This window comes from Myxine glutinosa, chromosome 1, assembly GCF_964187855.1.
Source record: "Myxine glutinosa chromosome 1, kmMyxGlut1.1, whole genome shotgun sequence".
NCBI lineage: Eukaryota > Metazoa > Chordata > Myxini > Myxiniformes > Myxinidae > Myxine > Myxine glutinosa.
This window is the reverse complement of record NC_136261.1, coordinates 199383975-199406175: the sequence shown is the minus strand read 5'-3', so window position 1 is coordinate 199406175 and position 22201 is coordinate 199383975. Positions and strand designations below refer to the sequence as shown.

Genomic DNA, 22201 nt, shown 5'->3' with positions numbered 1-22201 from the left:
ACACAGTTAATATAATGGCAAATTAATTATTTTTTTTACTGACATTACTGCAAAGTGAATTGATGAGTCCATGAATGAATCAAAACATGTGGGTTGTTTCATTTATGCTCTGGTTGAATGTTTCAAAGGGATAGGTGGATAATATATATAATTATACATATATATATATATATATATATATATATATATATATATATATATATATATATATATATACATATACTTGTGCATATATATATATTTGGAAATGGGTGAAGGGAAACAGGGTAGTTGTGTGAACCTGTTGTTGCATACAAGAAGTGAACCAGTTGTTGCATACAAGAAAATACGACGTTTTCCCACTATCTACCCCACAGGCCAATGCGTGATAGATGAAAAGACCTATAATGTGAACCAGAGCTTTTTCAAGCACCACGAAGAGGGTCACATGATGAATTGTACCTGTCTGGGACAGGGTCGTGGTCGTTGGAAGTGTGATGCCATGGGTAGGTCATCAAAGATTTGCCAAATAGTTGCCTGTTGCTATTAAAAAGCAGTAAATTATTTGCTTTTTTGCTTCTACTTTGATCCTTTTTATTTGTCCACTATACAGGGTGGGCCAAAAGTAACCATACATAGGGAAAATAAACACTTTTATGAAATTACTCCAATAACGTAAATTTTGCCGATTAACCTCTCCATTGGCGTAAAAATTGGCTTCATCGGTAAACAAGATCCCAGATGAGAAGTTTGCGTCATCGTTCAATTTGCTTAATACCCATTCACAAAATTCCATCCGTCTATCCGAGTCGTCTTCACTCAGATGCTGCGCCATATGCAATTTGTATGGATGCCATTTGTTTGCTTTCAAAATGCACCTGATACTCGATCTGCTGACACCGCTTTCTGCAGACAACCGTCGTGTACTTTTTAGGGGACTCTGTGTAAGCGTTGTTAGTATTCTGTCCGTTGTATCTTCATCTGTGGCTGTACGTCTGCAACCACTTAAAAAAACCCTATGTATGGCTACTTATGGCCCACCCTGTATAACCACACTAATCGATCATGCTATTTACGTTTGGCAAATTTTGATAAAAAAGAAATTAACAAATAAAAAAATTAAAAAAGAAAATTGTTGATTTAAAAAATTATAATAATAAATAAATAATTGATCCAGGCATTAGGCATGAAATAGCTATCAAATATGGATGTCGATGGTAAACTTTTCAAATATATGTAACCAATTCCACACTGCCTCTTTTGGGTAGTGGACAGATTTAAATTTCATCTTCCTTCCATTTATCTTGCCATTTTTCTTTCTGCACCAGCAACCGATGCCAACCATGTGCTTTGCATTTGCTACCTGTTTGTTAAAAGTAGACACGGGACTACTTACATGAAGAACAAACCATCGCTTGAGGTTGTGCTGTAATTGTTTCCAGATGAAGACAATCACAGCATTTCCATACAGATGGATTTGAGGCACGAGACTTGAAGGAGAAGAGGAAACACTTGCAATTCCTGCCATTCCCTTGGATTTTTATGCAGCTCACTTGTTTATTTCCTTTAAACTAAACGATTGCACCAATTGCATGCTTATTGTGTAAATATAATTACAAATGCAATCTAGTGAGGAACTAAAGCAAATAAAAAATGGTAGATTGATTTTAGCATTTTTACTGCTATGGTAGATGGATTAAAAAATAATAGATTGATCAATGGTAGATTGATTTAAAACCTTTCTAAGTGATAAATATGTTTGGAGTTCTTGCTAATCTCGGACCAAACTCCCAAGCATCTTTCTTTTCTTTCCAACCAGACCAATGCCGGGACAAGAACACACAAAAGTACTACCAAATAGGAGAATCCTGGACAGGGGTTCTGAAAGGAACACCGCACCTGTGTGTGTGCCATGGCCAAGGTATAGGAGAATGGGCATGTAATTCTCAAACTATGAAAGGTGAGAGTCTTGTGCTATTATTCACATAACAATTTTTACCCCTGAATAAACATGTTGTATTAACTGTGAATTACACTTCCTCTGCCAATAAAATGCCTCCATCTGATGATAATACTGCACAAATGAAAAAGCCATCTTTTGATAAAGATACAGTGAATAGTTGTTATTTCAATGTTCACTTGATTTTGATACCATGGAGATAGATGTTTTTCAACATCCCTTGAAAATAGTTTGGACAAGTTCTTCATACCGCATAATGTGTACATTGGAGACCACTCTTTGCTTGTGTTAATGCTTGTGTTAAGCATTCCCACATGTCGCATTTGGCCTATGCTCGATGTAACCTATCATTTTCTTTGGCAGCAATATACTAAAATTTCAATTCTTTATAATCCTGCATATTTCATGTACTCCAAGTGGCGTGTGTCAGTGCAGGAAGAACGTTTCAACACCCTGGAAATGGTAAACGAATATGAGAGAAATTGCAGGCTTCAGTTTTAGGGTTTAAGGGTTTGGTGATTTGTATTTGAGAAAAGGAATGTGAACAGCTTGGTGTTTGAGTGAGTAAATACTTTGCTGGTATCCATTGGATATCCAGGGACATTTTTTGATGCACGGTTTCAGTAGTTTCTGCATGGACATTTGTGTAGACACAGAATATTTTAAATTATATTTTGCAAGAGCAGTAGCATGTTAAAGTCTATTTTTTTTTTTTTTGTCCCCCGTCGCACCGCGGAGCGAAAGGGGGACTATGGTTTTCCCCTCCGTCCGTGTGTCCGTCCGTCCGTGCGGGCTTGCGTGCGGGCGTGCATGCGTGCGTAAGCGAAGGACCGCATTCGAATTTGGTGTGTGGGTGCAACCCACGTCAAAATCCAAGATGGCCGCCGCCATGTATGTCTGATGCCATGTATGTCTGAACCTTGTGAGCTGAATATCTTGAAAAATAAGCGAAGTACCAACTTCTAATCTGGTGTGTGGGTGTAGCTAGGCACAAGGAAGAAGGCTGTTTAAAATTGGCTCGCCACGTCAAAATCCAAGATGGCCACCGCCATGTATGTCTGAACCTTGTGAGCGAAATATCTTGAAAAATAAGCGAAGTACCAACTTCTAATCTGGTGTGTGGGTGTATCTCGGCATAAGGAAGAACGCTATTGAAAATTGGATCGCCACGTCAAAATACAAGATGGCTGCCACCATATATATGTCTGAACCTTGTGAGCGAAATATCTTGAAAAATAAGCGAAGTACCAACTTCTAATCTGGTGTGTGGGTGTATCTAGGCTCAAGCAAGAAAGCTGTTTAAAATTGGGTTGCCACGTCAAAATCCAAGATGGCCACCGCCATGTATGTCTGTACCTTGAGATGAATATCTTGAAAAATAAGCAAAGTACCAACTTCTAATTTGGTGTGTGGGTGTATCTCAGCATAAGGAAGAACGCTATTGAAAATTGGGTCGCCACGTCAAAATCCAAGATGGCCGCCACCATATATATGTCTGAACCTTGTGAGCGAAATATCTTGAAAAATAAGCGAAGTACCAACTTCTAATCTAGTGTGTCGGTGTATCTATGCATAAGGGAGAACGCTATTGAGCCACATCAAAATCCAAGATGGCCGCCTTGCGTCTTCCACTTTGTCAACTCGCATCACTTCACCGAGGGGGGACCTAGGCGTAAAGCTTGTTTTTTTTGTATACAGGATCGAGGTTGGTGAAAGAGCTAACATTCATCACACAAAAAATCAAAACAGACACACAAAGTATATAATAAGGGGAGCTATATAATAAGGGGAGCGGTAGACAAGATGGGGTGAGAAGGGGTAGCACACAAACACAACATTTGAGAGCAGGTGTAATCGGGAGATCTGTGGGAGGGAGAGGGCTTGGGGGGAAGAGGCGTGGGAAGGGGGTGGGGGTGGGAGAAGTACAAAACACAAGGATACTACAAGGACTTCCAGGAAAAAAGTTGGTATTATTTCAAAAAAATTCGAAAAAGTAGATCTGGGGTGAAATTAGCAGGGGTAGAAAAGATCAAGGTTTTGGATGGGGGAAGATAAGAGATGGTGGTGAACAGCTGTTTTAAAGACCTGGAGGGAAAAGTGGGATTGAAGAGAGTGAGTGAGTTTGTTCCAGAGGTGGGAGAAAAGAGGAATGAAGGAGTGAAGGTGAGCAGAGAGTCTTGATTTTAGCAGTTTAACCATAAGAGGGTTGCAGGTGGATCTTATGCGACCTGCAGGAATATTTGAGGGTCAGAGCACAGACAGGGCTGGGGGGGCTAGGCCAGAGAGGAGTCGGTAGAGACAGAAAGACCACCATCCTGTCTGTGGTGAGTAAGTGAGAGGCCCTCGGAGTTAGCTTCATCGCGGGAGGTTCCAATGATTCTGAAAGCTTTGGTTTCAACAGCGTGAAGCCGAGCCAGGTGTGAGGCAGGAGCACCAGCCCAGAGGGGAGAGCAGTATTCCATTGAGCTGCAGATGAAAGCCTTGTATGTGGCGAGGAGCTCAGGTGTGCCAAGGACGGACTTCGCACGACGGAGGATGCCCAGTCGGTGACTGGCTTTGGAGGCCAGATTTGAATTGTGGTTTTCCCAGGAAAGATCACAGCAGATAGTGAGACCCAAAAGCTTGAGTGACAGAACTTATTGGAGAGGATTGTTCAGAAAGTGGATGGGAGGGTTGTCCAGTCGGTCTTTTCGGAGAGACATAGTAAGAGTGTGAGATTTGTCAGGATTGAAAGACATGTTCCACTTGTTTGACCAGTCTGTGATTTTGTCCAAGGCTGCAGAGAGCGAGGAGGCTGCAGACTGCCGATCTGAGGGATGAGGAATGGAGCGGCAGAGAGTGGAGTCATCAGCAAAGAGATAGAGAGGATTTTCAAGAGAGTCAGATAAATCATTGATGAAGACCAGAAAAAGCACAGGGCCCAGAACACTGCCTTGGGGAACTCCAGCCTGAACAGGAAGGGGGAGATGAGAGAAACCCATTCAGGGCCACACGTTGACTATGACTGGAGAAGAAGTCCGCAAGCCTTGCGTGGACATTTCCCTGGATACCATAGGAGGAGAGTTTGGTGAGCAGACCGTATCGAAGGCACGTGGTATGTCAAGGGAGACAGCTCTAATTTCCTGTTTGGCATTGAGGACCTCCATCCATTGTTGAGACAGCAGAAGCAGCATGTCCAGAGTAGAGTGACCTGGTTTGAAACCAAATTGATGATCAGAGATCAAGCCATTGGAGAAGAGGAAAGATTTGATATCCGAAGCAATGATGGATTCCATGAATTTGCTGATAATTTGGAGAAGGCTGATTGGTCTGGAGTTGCAAGGATATGTTTTTGCACCTTTTTGTGTAAAGCGGTGATGTTGGCTGATTTCCAAGCTGATGGCAGATGACCTTGAGCAAAAGAGAGGGTGAAGAGAACAGAGAGAGGGAGTGAAAGAGGGGCAGAGCAGGATTTTAGGACCCATGGGCTGATGCCGTCAGGTCCAGTTGCAGAATCAGAGTCTAGGGTTGACAGAAACTTCTCCACCTTGTCAGGAGGAAAGGACACAGAGGCCAGGAGCAGCTCGGTATGACTGGGTACGGTGGGTACAGAGAGGGATGGGTTTGGGACACAAGATTTTGAGGCGAACACAGAGTTGAGGCATTCAGCTTTTTAACGTGCGGAGTCAGCTGTGTAGCCATTTGAGGTAAGGGAGGGGATGGAGTGGGAACAAACAGCAGAAACAGATTTGACCAGATGCCACCAGGATTTGGAAGAGGGAGACAGGTTTGAGAGTTCAGTCTTGAAAGTGGAGAGATATTGTTTCCTGGCTCTCCTGAGGGTGGACACACACTTGTTTCGGGGTTTGTGAAAGGAAATCAGATTTCCTTCCGTTGGATTTGCTTTCCAGGAGGCGAAGGCAAGTCGTTTCTGGGCAACTGTCTCACCACAAGATTCCGTGTACCATGGACGGGAGGAAGGGTATGACAACAGAAGACGAGATGGGATAAATCTGTGCATGAGAGAGAGCAATTTACTTTGGAAGAATTACCAGGATGAGTTGATGTCAGAGGCGGTAGAGTTGGGAGACCAGTCCAGATGATTTATGGTTCCTTGAAAACCGTGCCAGTTGGCCTCAGTGAAATGCCAGACTCGTCGACGCTGAGGAGCCTCTCTGATAATGGTCAGAGATATGTCCACTTTAACAAGTACATGATCAGATGATCCGATTGGAGCAGAAGAAGAGCAGCAGACATTTGCAGGGAAGTTAGTCATAGCAAGTCTAGAAGAGAAGATGCTCTGTTGACTGAGATCCGGGTGGGAAATTGACAGATTGTGTCAGTCCCAGTGAGTCGCAGAAGTCCTTTGCTGAGGAGCCATGGCTGGTGAGAGAGGTACCCACACCTAGCCAACTGGCATGGTGACAATTTAAATCACCACATATGAGGAAGAGAGAGTTGGGATGAGTAGATCGAAGTTGGTCCATATTATCAGACAGCGAGATGTAGATGGAGTCATCACTGTTTGGTGGACGGTACAGAACACATATGAACAAAAGGTGGGAGTGAAGGGGAGCCGTTGCCAGAGGTATTCCTGGGGGTGAGGTGGAGAGAGGGCAGTGCAGGGCGAGTGAGGAAGAGAGTTTTTGATAAAGATAGCAATCCCACCTCCAGGACGAGGCTCAGGTCTATCATACCGGAGGAGGGAGTAACCCGGGAGAGATATTAAGGAATCAGAGACATCATGAAGGAGGAAAGTTTCTGTTAAGCAGATCAAGTCTGGTTTGCCAGAAGCAACCTGTATGGAGAGATCAGTTAAGTTTGAGCGAAGGCTCCGGATGTTTGAGGTCCATACCGTTAATGAAGAGTAAGGGGGACCATCGGATACAGAACAGGGGTGAGGGGGAGGGGTAGGGTAAGATGTGGAAGAGGAGGAAGCGGTAGGGAGAGCTGTTCAAAGTGTGTCAGAGATTTCAGAATAGCTAGGAGAAAGGGAAGGATGGGGCGGACAAAAGGTTTGATGGTGATTGGGTGAGGCACAGTGAGGTGTTATTTAAAGGGGGGGGGGGGGGGGAGCGAGGAAAAAGGTTGGGGGAGATGGAGGTGAGAGTTGGAAGGGGGAAGAAGCAGGGAGGACGCTTTGAGGAGGAGGGGTGAGAGGGGGGAAATGGAGACTTGAAATGAGAGGGGGGAAATGGAAAATCGAGACTATTGTGAATGTCAATAACTGCTCTGAATCAAGGTTTATAAGTTGTACCATAAATATATCCATGTGAGTTGAAAAAGTAAATGAAATCCAAAATAAAGGTTTGACCTTGCTCAATTTACTCTTTCAGCATTGGCATGCTACGGTAGGTTGTGTTAGTTGTATTTTCTTTTACTCACTTTCAAAATTACTCAAAAGAGACAATTCTGATAGAAGACAGCAGATGCTGTCACAGACAATGTCGAGATGCCTTTGTGTAGCAGCTTTGGTTCTTGTCAACCGTAACTCTTCATTCAATAGCTGACATTTAGTGACTGTGAATATATCAACTTCTGTCATGACGGCATGACAGAACAAGCAGATGTACATACAATGGAAAGCAGCCCTAAATTCACTACCTGTTTAGGGACTGTGTGGGACCTAAAAGTATTCAAAATGAAAACAAGGCAGTTGAGCCTGAAGTCTCTTTTGCTCTGCCCTTCTGCCCGGGAAGCTTCTTTTTTCAGTTAATTCATGCTGTCTAGTAGTCTAAAGAGTTTGCATTTGAAAAGGCAGGGGCGTGACAACTTAACTATGCATTACAAAACATGAAGAAATTCAAAAGACATCAGTCTGAAAAGATGCGACGATAAAATATTCTACGTTACTTCTATTGGACACTTGTTTGTTGTTTTTGACCATAGTCTGGCTTGAAGATGATATTGAAGAAAATTACTATAATTCGCCACAAAAGTCCCACTGGCATTGGGTTTATACATTTCCCAATGTTACATAAAACAGATGGTTTCCATTGCAAGGGATGCCTTTGCTCTAATTTGATGCCAGAATTACAAATTAAGGCAACAACGATTTCCCCTCCATCCCTCCCCACTCCTCTTTCCTAAAAGCAAACCATCCATAACTAATGGTTGGTTGGTCTGCAGAAAAAGCAAAAACAATCCCAACACCTCTTACATTGATGTTGATGTCACCAGAAGCATTGATGTTGATGTCTCTATAAGCATTGATGTTGATGTCACCATAAGCATTGATGTTGATGTCACCATAAGCATTGATGTTGATGTCACTATAAACATTGATGTTGATGTCACCATAAACATTGATGTTGATGTCGCTATAAGCATTGATCTTGATGTCACCATAAGCATTGATGTTGATGTCACCATAAGCATTGATGTTGATGTCACCATAAGCGTTGATGTTGATGTCACTATAAACATTGATGTTGATGTCACCATAAACATTGATGTTGATGTCGCTATAAGCATTGATCTTGATGTCACCATAAGCATTGATGTTGATGTCGCTATAAGCATTGATCTTGATGTCACCATAAGCATTGATGTTGATGTCTCTATAAGCATTGATCTTGATGTCACCATAAGCATTGATGTTGATGTCACCATAAGCATTGATGTTGATGTCACCATAAGCATTGATGTTGATGTCACCATAAGCATTGATGTTGATGTCTCTATAAGCATTGATGTTGATGTCTCTATAAGCATTGATGTTGATGTCACCATAAGCATTGATGTTGATGTCACCATATGCATTGATGTTGATGTCTCTATAAGCATTGATCTTGATGTCACCATAAGCATTGATGTTGATGTCACCATAAGCATTGATGTTGATGTCACCATATGCATTGATGTTGATGTCTCTATAAGCATTGATGTTGATGTCTCTATAAGCATTGATCTTGATGTCACCATATGCATTGATGTTGATGTCTCTATAAGCATTGATGTTGATGTCACCATAAGCATTGATGTTGATGTCTCTATAAGCATTGATGTTGATGTCACCATAAGCATTGATGTTGATGTCTCTATAAGCATTGATGTTAATGTCACCATAAGCATTGATGTTGATGTCTCTATAAGCATTGATCTTGATGTCACCATAAACATTGATGTTGATGGGGGAGGAGCACGTAACAATATATATACATATATATTTATATATATTGTTGCGGATCTCGAGCTCGACGACGTACTGAGGGGGGGTTAAGCCCTGCTCCCCCTCGAGCTCCGAGTCCACAAGGCCACCACCCACACTACACTCGTGGTGAATGGATTGCTAAGCAATTCCAGCCACCCAGCCCACAGCTATGCGTGGTAGGGTTAACGGTCACGACCCGAGTACCTTTCGACACACGCAGCCGTGAGAACGGGGACTGAACCTCGCACGAGTCACGCTGGTATTTAACGCCCAAGCGGTTGTGTGTCGCATAACTCGTGCCATTAACACTCCATAAACATTGATGTTGATGTCACCATAAACATTGATCTTTATGTCACCATAAGCATTGATGTTGATGTCTCTATAAGCATTGATGTTGATGTCACCATAAGCATTGATGTTGATGTCTCTATAAGCATTGATGTTAATGTCACCATAAGCATTGATGTTGATGTCTCTATAAGCATTGATCTTGATGTCACCATAAACATTGATGTTGATGTCACCATAAACATTGATGTTGATGTCACCATAAACATTGATCTTGATGTCACCATAAGCATTGATGTTGATGTCTCTATAAGCATTGATGTTGATGTCACCATAAGCATTGATGTTGATGTCACCATAAGCATTGATGTTGATGTCTCTATAAGCATTGATGTTGATGTCACCATAAGCATTGATGTTGATGTCTCTACAAGCATTGATGTTGATGTCACCATAAGCATTGATGTTGATGTCTCTATAAGCATTGATGTTGATGTCACCATAAGCATTGATGTTGATGTCACCATAAGCATTGATGTTGATGTCTCTATAAGCATTGATGTTGATGTCACCATAAGCATTGATGTTGATGTCTCTATAAGCATTGATGTTGATGTCACCATAAGCATTGATGTTGATGTCTCTATAAGCATTGATGTTGATTTCTCTATCAGCATTGATGTTGATGTCACCATAAGCATTGATGTTGATGTCTCTATAAGCATTGATCTTGATGTCACCATAAACATTGATGTTGATGTCACTATTTAGCATTGATGTTGATGTCTCTATATGCATTGATCTTGATGTCACCATAAGCATTGATGTTGTCACTATTTAGCATTGATGTTGATGTCTCTATAAGCATTGATGTTGATGTCTCTATAAGCATTGATGTTGATGTCACTATATGCATTGATGTTGATGTCTCTATAAGCATTGATGTTGATGTCACTATATGCATTGATGTTGATGTCACTATTTAGCATTGATGTTGATGTCACTATATGCATTGATGTTGATGTCACTATATGCATTGACGTTGATGTCACTATATGCATTGATGTTGATGTCACTATTTAGCATTGATGTTGATGTCACTATATGCATTGATGTTGATGTCTCTATAAGCATTGATGTTGATGTCACCATAAACATTGATGTTGATGTCTCTATAAGCATTGATCTTGATGTCACCATAAACATTGATGTTGATGTCACTATTTAGCATTGATGTTGATGTCACTATATGCATTGATGTTGATGTCACTATTTAGCATTGATGTTGATGTCACTATATGCATTGACATTGATGTCACTATATGCATTGATGTTGATGTCACTATTTAGCATTGATGTTGATGTCACTATATGCATTGATGTTGATGTCACTATTTAGCATTGATGTTGATGTCACTATATGCATTGACATTGATGTCACTATATGCATTGATGTTGATGTCACTATATGCATTGATCTTGATGTCACCATAAACATTGATGTTGATGTCACTATATGCATTGATGTTGATGTCACTATATGCCTTGATGTTGATGTCACTATATGCATTGATGTTGATGTCACTATATGCATTGATGTTGATGTCACTATATGCATTGATGTTGATGTCAAGTGAGTTTGTGAAATGACGCATCATTTGGGATGTTTGAGCAATATTAGTCGTAAGTTATCTCACTTTCAAAAATGGTTGATGACATCAAATTACTGTTGCCATTTTGTGGTTTAATGAGGTCAGGAGGGCATAATCAATCTGCTTGTGATCGCTCCCCTTGGTTTCAAGTCGATATTGTATCTGAGAATGTTACCAACTGCTTTTACACAGTTACTTTTTGGATCTGCTGTGTTTCCATGAAGAAACTACCTTTTGCTCCAGGATACTAATCATTGCACTGAACAATTAGTGGCATTCATTAGCATTCCCTAAGTAAACTACTTTTACTCAGATCACTTAGCATTCACTAAGTTTTTTAATCTACAGAAGATAATCAGAGTAAATTCAGGAAGTGAATGAGAGCATCTGGGTGATATATAATTTTGACTGTAATGACCAATGAACTATGTATTGTCATTCTTTCATTCATTCATTTATCCATATGCAAAGGCTGGTTGCAGGTTTCCATCATTCCTAAAGGTATGGTTATTCCGCTGATGCTGTGTCTCCCATATATCAAGGCAGGAATTTAAAGTTGGACAGTTGGACAAATGTTAAAAATTCCACAGTGCCTTTCAAAAAGAATAGGTCATCCATCCTCTTCTTTTTTGAAAGGTATTATGGAATCTTTAGCATTTGCCAACAAATGCTAGCAGATGGAACATCCCGCTGAAGGATGCAGCATCCTCTCTGAATGAGAACACATGCATTGATGGAATGCCTGCCCGTGAAGCACAAGGATAATATGAGTGTATCTATCTATAATTCCAGTAATCTCTGTGTGTGTGTGTGTCTGTCTGTGTGTCTGTGACCGCTGTTTCTCGACAACCACGGGTCCGATATACTTGAAACTTGCCAGGTATATTGCTGGGGACCCGAGGATGTGCCTTTTCAAGGTTTCATATTAATCGGACAATTACTTACCGAGCGATGTCCAAAAAACGATTCAACCAATCAGAGAGCAGCGAACTAGCGCGTGTGCCGAACGTGGCGGACACACTCTGCCTCGGATGGCACATTTGAGAGCGTATTCATTTATTTCACGTTTGCAAACTATGTTGGCGCTATGTTGGCGTTAAACGATGTTTTAAAACTAATAAAAACGAATTTGCGATTCATTCGCTTTCCTGCGCGTTTGTGTACGCGATGGCGATTTCTTTACCAAACTCCGGAAGCCGTTCGCTTTGGACCGAACCATTTCATGTAAATAGAGGGGGGGGTTCTGTGGTCGTTGCGAATGGACCAAACCATTCATGTAAATAGAGGGGGGGGATTGTCACTGTACTCGCAAGCCGTTCGCCGTTCGCTTTGGCGTTGCGAATGAACCAAACCATTTCATGTAAATAGAGGGGGGGGGATATAATTTTAGATAGATATATAGTACGGGCATATATATAGTACGGGCATGCCCTAGTATAGTCAACTCGGGAATTGAGATATTATCATTACGTTTTGTTTATTTCAATTATGTTTCATGCACAAGGGATTATTTTTATTCAATTCTGGAAAATGTCACTTGATTGTTTAGGTTTATGATATAATAATGTAAGTAGTAGTTGAAATGTCCAGTGACATGAAAAATAACCATCCTCCTCTCCCCCTTATCCCGACAAATTCATACGATAACTGGAAAGTGCACAATTCTATTGGTGCTTTGACCAAAGCAGATGTGAAAATTCCAAAAGTAACTGGCATATGAGGTTTAGAATGGATATATGAGTTGATTGTGTTATGGAATTTGCACTGGGTATAAACTATCAGAATAGTGACTGTGAAAGGAGGAGCAATTGTGAGAGCGATTTATTATTGGAGATGGGTTTTCGAATCATTACTTGCGAAATCAAAGATTTGCAAGTATATTGATTGGTCTGGTCTGTTATTCTGTCTGTCTGTTTGTTTGTCGGTCTATATGTCAATCGCCTTCAGGTTGAAATTATACAATGATCTTCATGAAACGTAACCACCTGGTAGAGGTAGGTAGTCAAATGCTCAAAACATGTTTTTGTTGAGGTTAATAGGTCAAAAGGTCAATTTATATCCGAATAGCAGTACATTTGAACGTAATTTGCACAGTGGGTCACTGAATTGGTTCATCAATCAAAACCTAGAAAGCTATTGTTTTGATGTCAAAAGATTAGAGGGTCAAAGGTCAATTTTAAACAACAACTCATGTAAAATCATCAATGAACATAATTGGCATATTGAGCCACTGAATTGGTTCACCAATGAAAAGCTGTTATTGAGGTCCAAAGGACTATAAACTACATTGTAGTGCGGTGCTATGCGCACGACTTGTCTTGCCAATAAAGGAAGCAACAACGTATGTAATCAAAAGCGTCTTTATTCAAAGGATCAAACTATAGCACTGCCGTGCTCGGGGCTGTGAGCCCCGTGTATATCCCGAGGCCACACCTACCCCTCGGGCGTGGCCGACACCCTCCTGGTGCGCGGAATGATGTCATCGCGCCAGCGAGCCATCGTGTCCGCCACAACATCATCATTCATCAGTGTATATCTAAAAAGCGGACTGTTGATTGCAGTCTGTGGTGCAACAACACTCTTCTGGTTTACTGAATGAATAGAGCGCCATTTGGGGATGACTGTGGATAAACATGCAAAGCATTTTGGTGTAACCATTCAGTGTTATTTTCAATCAAAATGTATTTTTAATATTTCCCAACAATGTCTCCTGAAAAGGGTATGCTAAAGCGCGGCGTTACGCGCGCTGCTTGTGAGCAAGGAGGAAGCGGACAAGCGGTAACATATAAACGTCTTTATTGTAAGACTACACTGTAACACTAAACTCCTCCGGGCTGGTCGCCCGGGGTATATCATGAGGCCACGCCTACCCCTCGGGCGTGGCCACCGCCCACTCGGTGCGTGGAATGATGTCACCACGCCAGTGGGCTTTTGTGTCCGCCACACGCGCCCCCCCAGAATGCCCGCGCACCTGGAGGGCCAGTTTGCGGGGCAGACGAATGACCCGGCCGAAGCGCCTCCTGGCGATCGGCGGCGTCCGGGGTGCAGGGATACCAGGTGGGATGCCCCTGGCTGCCCCTGGGATGGGTGCAGGACCGGTGGGCGCCGTGGCGGCGGGGCTGGGCGGTGCCGGGGGTCCGCCCGCAGGAGGGCGGCCCCGACGTGGGGGTCGGGCCACTGGCGGTGGATGGTCCACATCGAGGTGGGCCGGCTTGAGGCGGTCTACCGAAACGCGGTCAGGAGTACCGCCGATGTCCAGGGTGAAGTGCTTCGCCCCGGTCTCCAGCACGCGGAAAGGCCCGTCGTACGGGGGCCGCAGTGGTGTCCGATGGGCATCGTGGCGGACGAAGACGTACTCCGCCGTGCGAAGCTCCGGGACGACGTGCGTCGGTGGGTGCCCGTGGCATGCCGTTGGCACCGGGGCGAACCTCTGGGCGGTCTCTTGCAGAGCGGAGCGCTGCTGTGCCGCGGACCATGGTGCCGTGGAGTCGGGGAGGAACTCGCCCGGCACCCGCAGCGGTTGCCCGAAGACCAACTCCGCCGCGGATGCGCGCAGGTCCTCCTTGGGCGCTGTCCGGAGGCCCAGCAGGACCCAGGGGAGCCTGTCGACCCAGCCGCCGTCGCGGAGGGTGGCCCGGAGCGCGGCCTTCAATGAGCGGTGAAATCGCTCACACAGGCCGTTAGCCTGGGGGTGGTAGGCCGTGGTTCGGTGCAGCCGGACCCCGAGCCCCTGCGCAACCGCCCCCCAGAGCTCCGAGGTGAACTGGGGGCCGCGGTCGGATGAGATGTCTGAGGGGGCGCCGAACCGGGCGACCCAGGTAGCGATGAAAGCCTGCGCGACATCGGCCGCCGTTGTCGACGCCAAGGGCACGGCCTCCGGCCACCGGGTGGTGCGGTCCACCATGGTGAGGACGTAGGTGAAACCCCGCGAGGGGGGCAGAGGTCCCACCAGGTCCACGTGGACGTGGTCAAACCGGCGTTCCGGCACCGTGAACGGGGCCAACGGGGCCTGGGTGTGCCGGTGCACCTTGGCGCGCTGGCACGCGAGGCACGTCCTGGCCCAGCCGCGGACGGCCTTCCGGAGGCCATGCCAGACGAACTTGTCGGCGATCAGCCTTTGGGAGGCCCTCGCGCCCGGGTGGGACAGGCCGTGGATGGCGTCAAACACCTGGCGCTGCCAGCCCGCGGGCACAATGGGGCGAGGACGCCCGAGGGAGACGTCGCACAAGAGAGCCGCGCCCGCGCCGTCGAACGGCACCTTGGTGACGCGGAGGCGCGTGACGGCGGTCCGCAAGGCCTGGACGTCGGGGTCAGCGGCCTGGTCCGCTGCCATCCGGGCATAGTCGATGCCGAGGTGGACTGCGTGGGCGACGGCCCGGGAAAGGCAATCCGCCACCGGGTTGTCCTTCCCCGCGACGTGCTGGATGTCCGTCGTGTACTCCGACACGGCCGAGAGGTGACGCTGCTGCCGGGCCGACCACGGCTCGGTGACCTTGCCCATCGCGAAGATCAGCGGCTTGTGGTCGACGAAGGCAGTGAACGCCCGGCCCTCGAGCAGATGGCGGAAGTGCCTGACCGCCAAGTGAAGTCCGAGCAACTCGCGGTCGAAGGTACTGTAACGGCGTTCGGGCGGGCGAAGCTGCCGGCTAAAGAACGCCAGCGGTTGCCAAGCTCCACGCACCCATTGCTCGTGCACCGCGCCCACCGCGTAGTCCGAGGCATCGGTGGTGAGGGCGATCGGTGCATCGGGCGCCGGGTGCGCGAGCATGGTGGCGTTAGCCAAGGCGAGCTTCGCGCCCGTGAACGCCGTGTCCATCTGCTCGGTCCAGGTAACGTCGCCTTTGCCCGGCTTACCTCGGAGAGCTTCGTGCAGGGGGCGCAGGAGCTGGGCGATACGGGGCAGGAACCGATGGTAAAAGTTCACCATGCCCAGGAACTCCTGCAGCCCTCTGATCGTGCGGGGGCGCGGAAACCCCTTCACCGCCTCCACCTTGGCCGGCAGGGGGACGGCGCCGTGCCTGGTGACACGGTGCCCCAGAAAATCGATTGTATCGGCGCCGAACCGGCACTTTGCGGGGTTCACAATCAGGCCATGCTGGCCCAGGCGTTCGAAGAGCGTGCGGAGGTGGCGTAGGTGCTCTTCGCGGGACGCGCTGGCGACGAGGATATCGTCCAGGTAGACGTAGACAAAATCCAAGTCGCGCAGGACGCTGTCCATCAGTCGCTGGAACGCCTGAGCCGCATTCTTCAGACCGAAGGGCATGCGCAGGAACTCGAAGAGTCCGAATGGCGTGATGACCGCCGTCTTCGGGACGTCCTCCGGCCTGACGGGGACCTGATGGTAGCCGCGTATGAGGTCCACCTTCGAGAAGAAGGACCTGCCCGCCAAACGGGCGGAAAAGTCCTGAATGTGGGGGACGGGGTAGCGGTCGGGAGTCGTGGCGTCATTGAGACGGCGATAGTCCCCGCACGGTCGCCATCCCCCGCCGGGCTTCGGCACGATGTGCAGCGGCGACGCCCAAGCGCTCTCTGAGCGCCAAACGATGCCGAGTCGCTCCAGGGTAGCGAACCCCGCTTTTGCCACCGCCAGCTTCGTCGGCTCGAGGCGGCGTGCCCGGGCGTAGACCGGTGGCCCGACGGTGGGGATGTGATGGGCCACCCCGTGCTTGACGGCCCCCGCCGAGAAGGTGGGCCGCGTGAGGGCCGGGAAGCCGGCGAGGAGGCGGGTGAATGCGTCCGCTGCCGGAAGCGTACAGACCAACGTGGCTGGAACCGAATCGTTCGGCAAGCCGCTTGGCAAGCCGCTCGTTGAGCTGGGCAACGCACATGCGAGCGAGCTGAACGTCTCGGCCTGGACAAGCCGTCTGCGCTTGACGTCGACCAGGAGCCCATTAGCGCACAGGAAGTCCGCGCCAAGCAGTGCCATGGGCACGTCGGCGGTGACGAACGTCCATCGGAAAACCTGCCCTCCAAACCGCAGAGAGAGGCAGCGTTTTCCGTACGTACGGATGGGCATCCCGTTCGCGGCAAGCAGCGCGGGGCCCCCACCCGCGGCGTGCTTGTCTGACGTGCCGGCGGGAATGACACTCACCTGTGCTCCCGTGTCGCACAGGTAACGGCGCCCGGAGAAGGTGTCCGTTATGAACAGCAGGCTGCTCGAACGGCCGGCGCTCATCGCCACAATTGAGCGCCGGCCCGGGCGTTTCCCGACCCGTTGAAGGAGCACGGCGGATGACACCGCCGAGCTTCGTGGCCGAACTTGGCGTGGAACCAGCACCAGGTGGTGGAGCTGGAGGAGTGCGGCTGGCTCCGCCAGGCCGGTGGAGTCGACGGGTTTCCCCGCGGTGGCGGTTTTCGCCGCGGCGGTGGGCGGGGCGTGGCGGCGTTCACGAGGTGCGTATCAGCATGCTGCTGAACCACAGCGTGCTGTAGAAGATGATGCTGTGGAACATCAGCGTGCTGTAGAAGATGATGCTGTGGAACATCAGCGTGCTGTAGAAGATGATGCTGTGGAACATCAGCGTGCTGTAGAAGATGATGCTGTGGAACATCAGCGTCGAAGGCCGTGACGGCCACGCCAACGCTCGCCCGCGTGTCCGAAGCGGCGAAGTACTTGTCCGCCTCGGCCGCCAATGCTCGGGGTTCCGTTAGCCCGGTCCCGGCCAACGCGAGGCGAACCTGCGCTGGAAGTTGGCGACGGAAAAGCGCCCGGAATAGCGAACCGGGGGCTTCGTCGCCCAACAGTGACAGCATATGGTCCATTCGGACCGACGGGCGCGTCTCACCGAGCTCGGGGAGATCCAGGAGGCGGTCGGCCCGTGCGTCGTCCGTGAGGCTGAACGTGGCTAGGAGTAGCCGCTTGAGTGCCTCGTACTTGTGGCCGTCCGGTGGGTGGCGAAGGACGGACACAACTCGAGCGGCCGTGCCGGGCCCGAGGGAGGCGACGACGTGGCAGTAGCGCGTGTCATCGCCGGTGAGGTGCCGAAGCTGAAATTGGGCTTCGGCCTGGACGAACCAGACTTCGGCCTGAGCCTCCCAAAATTCCGGAAGTTTGACGAAGGCGGCCATGGCGATGGCGTCGCGTGTGGAAGGATCGCTCCGGCAGATCCAACGTCGAGGGTCACCAGTAAAGCGCGGAGTTACGCGCGCTGCTTGTGAGCAAGGAGGAAGCGGACAAGCGGTAACATATAAACGTCTTTATTGTAAGACTACACTGTAACACTAAACTCCTCCGGGCTGGTCGCCCGGGGTATATCATGAGGCCACGCCTACCCCTCGGGCGTGGCCACCGCCCACTCGGTGCGTGGAATGATGTCACCACGCCAGTGGGCTTTTGTGTCCGCCACAATGCTATATATTACGATGGGGAGATATAAGAGGTCATTAAGTAATGATCTGAACAAATTTTATCGCCACAACCAATACATTCAAGTATAGCGGGGTACTATCAACAGCACAAAATGTGGGAAAAAAAGCATTTTTGGTAGCGTGTTAAGCTCTACCAGTCAAATGGAAAACTAGTGCAATGCGACTGTGTTGCCAATATGCTTCAGCATAGTCCCTGTCGGTAACAACGGGTATATGCCCTCGTTGACTGTCCTAAAAATAAACAAGTTTGATTTAAATCCCTTCAGCTGCTCTCAAGTATCACATTTTTACCAAACAGGACAGGTTTCACATCGATTGGTGAAGCTGTTTTGTAGAAGGGATTTTTAAAAATATCGGCGTTCAAGCTAATATGGCTGCCAAACCATGTGACATATGACATCAAAAATGTAAACTCTACATATGTATGGGAAAGGGAATCACATTTGTGATGTTTTATGTTGATCAGATTAAGGTTTGTTTTTCCACGCAAGATGGCTGCCAAACCATGTGACCTACGATGTCATCATTTTCAAACTATATGCAACAATGATGTTCGATGACAATTGTAAAATTTTGCATCGATCGGGTAAGTGGATTCAGAGATATAATTAGTTAATATTTTCCTTCAATCCAATATGGCTGCCACACCATGTGACCAATGACGTTTTTGTGATCAGCTTTTAATCACCATGCCTAGTCAATGGCACACGTAGTAAAGTTTCGAGTCAATCGATTTGGTGGTTTCTGAGATGTTTTTTTAAGGTTTTTTTTTTTGTTTGTTTTTGTTTGTTTTTTTTGTATACAAGATCGAGGCTCGTGAAAGAGCGAACATTAATCACACAGAAAGACAAACAGACACATAAAACAAATAACATCGGGAGCGGTAGACAAGATGGGGAGAGAGGGGGAAGGACACAAACAAGTTTAAGGTTAAATCCAATATGGCTGCCAAACCATGTAACCTATGTTGTCATAAATTTAATATTTCAATACAAATGGTTCATCGATCACATGCATTCAATTTCAGATTTTTACGACAAGGCATTCCAATAAAACATTTTTTTTTTTTTTTTTTTTTTTTTTTGTATACTGAATCGAGGCTCGTGAAAGAGCTAACATTTACTTCACAAACAAATCAACCAGACAAACAAAACACACAAAAAGAGGGAGCGGAAAACAAGATGGGGAGAGAAGGGGAAGCACACAAACACAACAGTTGAGAGCAGGGAGATGTGTGGAAGAGAGAGGGCTTGGGGGGAGGAGGCGTGGGAAGGGGGGGGGGGGGGGGCGGGTGGAGGGAGAAGTATAAAACACAAGGACACCAAGGACTTCCAGGACAGAAGTTGGTATTTCAAAAAAGTGGAATTGGGGTGAAATTAGCGGGGGTAGAAAAGATCAAGGTTTTGGATGGGGGAAGATAAGAGATGGTGGTGAACAGCAGTTTTAAAGACCTGGAGGGTGGAGTGGGATTGAAGAGAGTGAGGGAGTTTGTTCCAGAGGTGGGAGAAAAGAGGAATGAAGGAGTGAAGGTGAGCAGAGAGTCTTGATTTTGGCAGTTTGACCATAAGAGGGTTGCAGGCAGATCTTGTGCGACCTGTAGGAATATTTGCGGGACAGAGCCCAGAGAGAGCTGGGGGGGCAAGGCCAGAGAGGAGTCGGTAGAAGATGGAAAGACCACCAACCTGCCTGCGGTGAGTGAGTGAGAGGCCCTTGGAGTTAGCTTCATCGCGGGAGATTCCAATGATTCTGAATGCTTTGGTTTCAACAGCGTGAAGACGAGCTAGGTGTGAGGCAGGAGCACCAGCCCAGAGGGGAGAGCAGTATTCCATTGAGCTGCGGATGAAAGCCTTGTATGTGGTGAGGAGCTCAGGTGTGCCAAGGAAGGACTTTGCACGACGAAGGATGCCCAGTTGGCGACTGGCTTTGGAGGCCAGATTTGAAATGTGGTTTTCCCAGGAAAGATCATGGCAGATAGTGAGACCCAAAAGCTTGAGTGACAGAACTTCTTGGAGAGGATTATTCAGAAAGTGGATGGGAGGGTTGTCCAGTCGGTCTTTTCGGAGAGACATCGTAAGAGTGTGAGATTTGTCAGGATTGAAAGACATGTTCCACTTGTTTGCCCAGTCTGTGATTTTGTCCAGGTCTGCAGAGAGTGAGGAGGCAGCAGACTGCCGATCTGAGGGATGAAGAATGGAGCTACAGAGAGTAGAGTCATCAGCAAAGAGATACAGAGGATTTTCAAGAGAGTCAGAGAGATCATTGATGAAGACCAGAAAAAGCACAGGGCCCAGAACACTGCCTTGTGGAACTCCAGCCTGAACAGGAAGAGGAGATGAGAGAAACCCATTCAGGGCCACACGTTGACTACGACTAGAGAGGAAGTCCGCCAGCCATGCGTGGAGATTTCCATTGATACCAAAAGAGGAGAGTTTGGTGAGCAGAGCGGGGTGCCAGACCGTATTGAAGGCACGTGATATGTCAAGGGAGACTGCTCTAATTTCCTGTTTGGCATTGAGGACCTCCATCCATTGTTGAGAAAGCAGAAGCAGCATGTCCAGAGTAGAGTGTCCAGGTCTGAAACCAAATTGATGATCAGAGATCAAGCCATTGGAGAAGAGGAAAGATTTCATATCTGAAGCAATGATGGATTCCATGACTTTGCTGATAATTGGGAGAAGGCTGATTGGTCTGTAGTTGCTGGGATCTGTTTTTGCACCTTTATTGTGCAAAGCGGTGATGTTGGCAGATTTCCAAGCAGATGGAAGATGACCTTGAGCAAAAGAGAGGGTGAAGAGAACAGAGAGAGGGAGTGAAAGAGCGGAAGAACAGGATTTTAGGACCCGTGGGCTGATGCCGTCAGGTCCAGTTGCAGAATCCGAGTCGAGGGTTGACAGAAACTTTTCCACCTTGTCAGGAGGAAAGGACACAGAGTCCAGGAGCAGCTGGGTATGACTGGGTACGGTGGGTACAGAGAGGGATGGGTTTGGGACAGAAGATTTAGAGGCAAACACAGAGTTGAGGCATTCAGCTTTTTCACGTGCGGAGTCAGCCGTGTGGCCATTTGAGGTGAGGGAGGGGATGGAGGAGGAGCAAACACCAGAAACAGATTTGACCAGATGCCACCAGGATTTAGAAGAGGGAGACAGATAAGAGAGTTCGGTCCTGAGAACGGAGAGATATTGTTTCCTGGCTCTCCTGAGGGTGGACACACACTTGTTTCGGGCTTTGTGAAAGGAAATGAGATTTCCTTCCGTTGGATTTGCTTTCCAGGAGACGAAAGCAAGTTGTTTCTGGGCAATAGCCTCACCACAAGATTCCATGTACCATGGACGGGAGGAAGGGTAAGACAACAGAAGACGAGATGGGATAAATCTGTGCATGAGAGAGAGCAGTTTGCTTTGGAAGAATTCCCAGGAAGAATTTATGTCAGAGGCAGTCGAGATGGGAGACCAGTCCAGATGATTGATGGCTGCTTGAAGACCGTGCCAGTTGGCCTGAGTGAAATGCCAGACTCGTCGACGCTGAGGAGGCTCTCTGAGAATGGTCAGAGAGATGTCCACTTTAAAAAGCACATGATCAGAAGAGCCGATTGGAGCAGAAGAAGAGCAGCAGACATTTTCAGGGAAGTTAGTCATAACCAAGTCCAGAAGAGAAGATGCTCCGTTGACTGAAATCCGGGTCGGGAAATTGACAGATTGTGTCAGTCCCAGTGAGTCACAGAAGTCCTTTGCTGTAGAGCCATGGCTGGTGAGAGCAGTACACATTTATGGCTGGTATACCACTTCACTGATGATGTCATCATTATCATGCTTTCGTTCC

The 22201-nt window shown here is 47.3% G+C and overlaps 1 protein-coding gene across 7 annotated transcripts in view; it reads left to right on the top strand.

Annotated features, from left to right (window-relative positions):
* LOC137433592 (uncharacterized) overlaps positions 1-22201 on the top strand; it is a 377223-nt gene that overhangs the window by 46946 nt on the left and 308076 nt on the right. For all 7 annotated transcript variants that reach the window (XM_078782386.1, XM_078782378.1, XM_078782406.1 and 4 more), the window contains 2 exons: positions 357-485; positions 1799-1939. In XM_078782386.1, coding sequence (XP_078638512.1) covers positions 357-485; positions 1799-1939 — 270 coding nt within the window. The remainder of the gene's footprint in view (positions 1-356; positions 486-1798; positions 1940-22201) is intronic.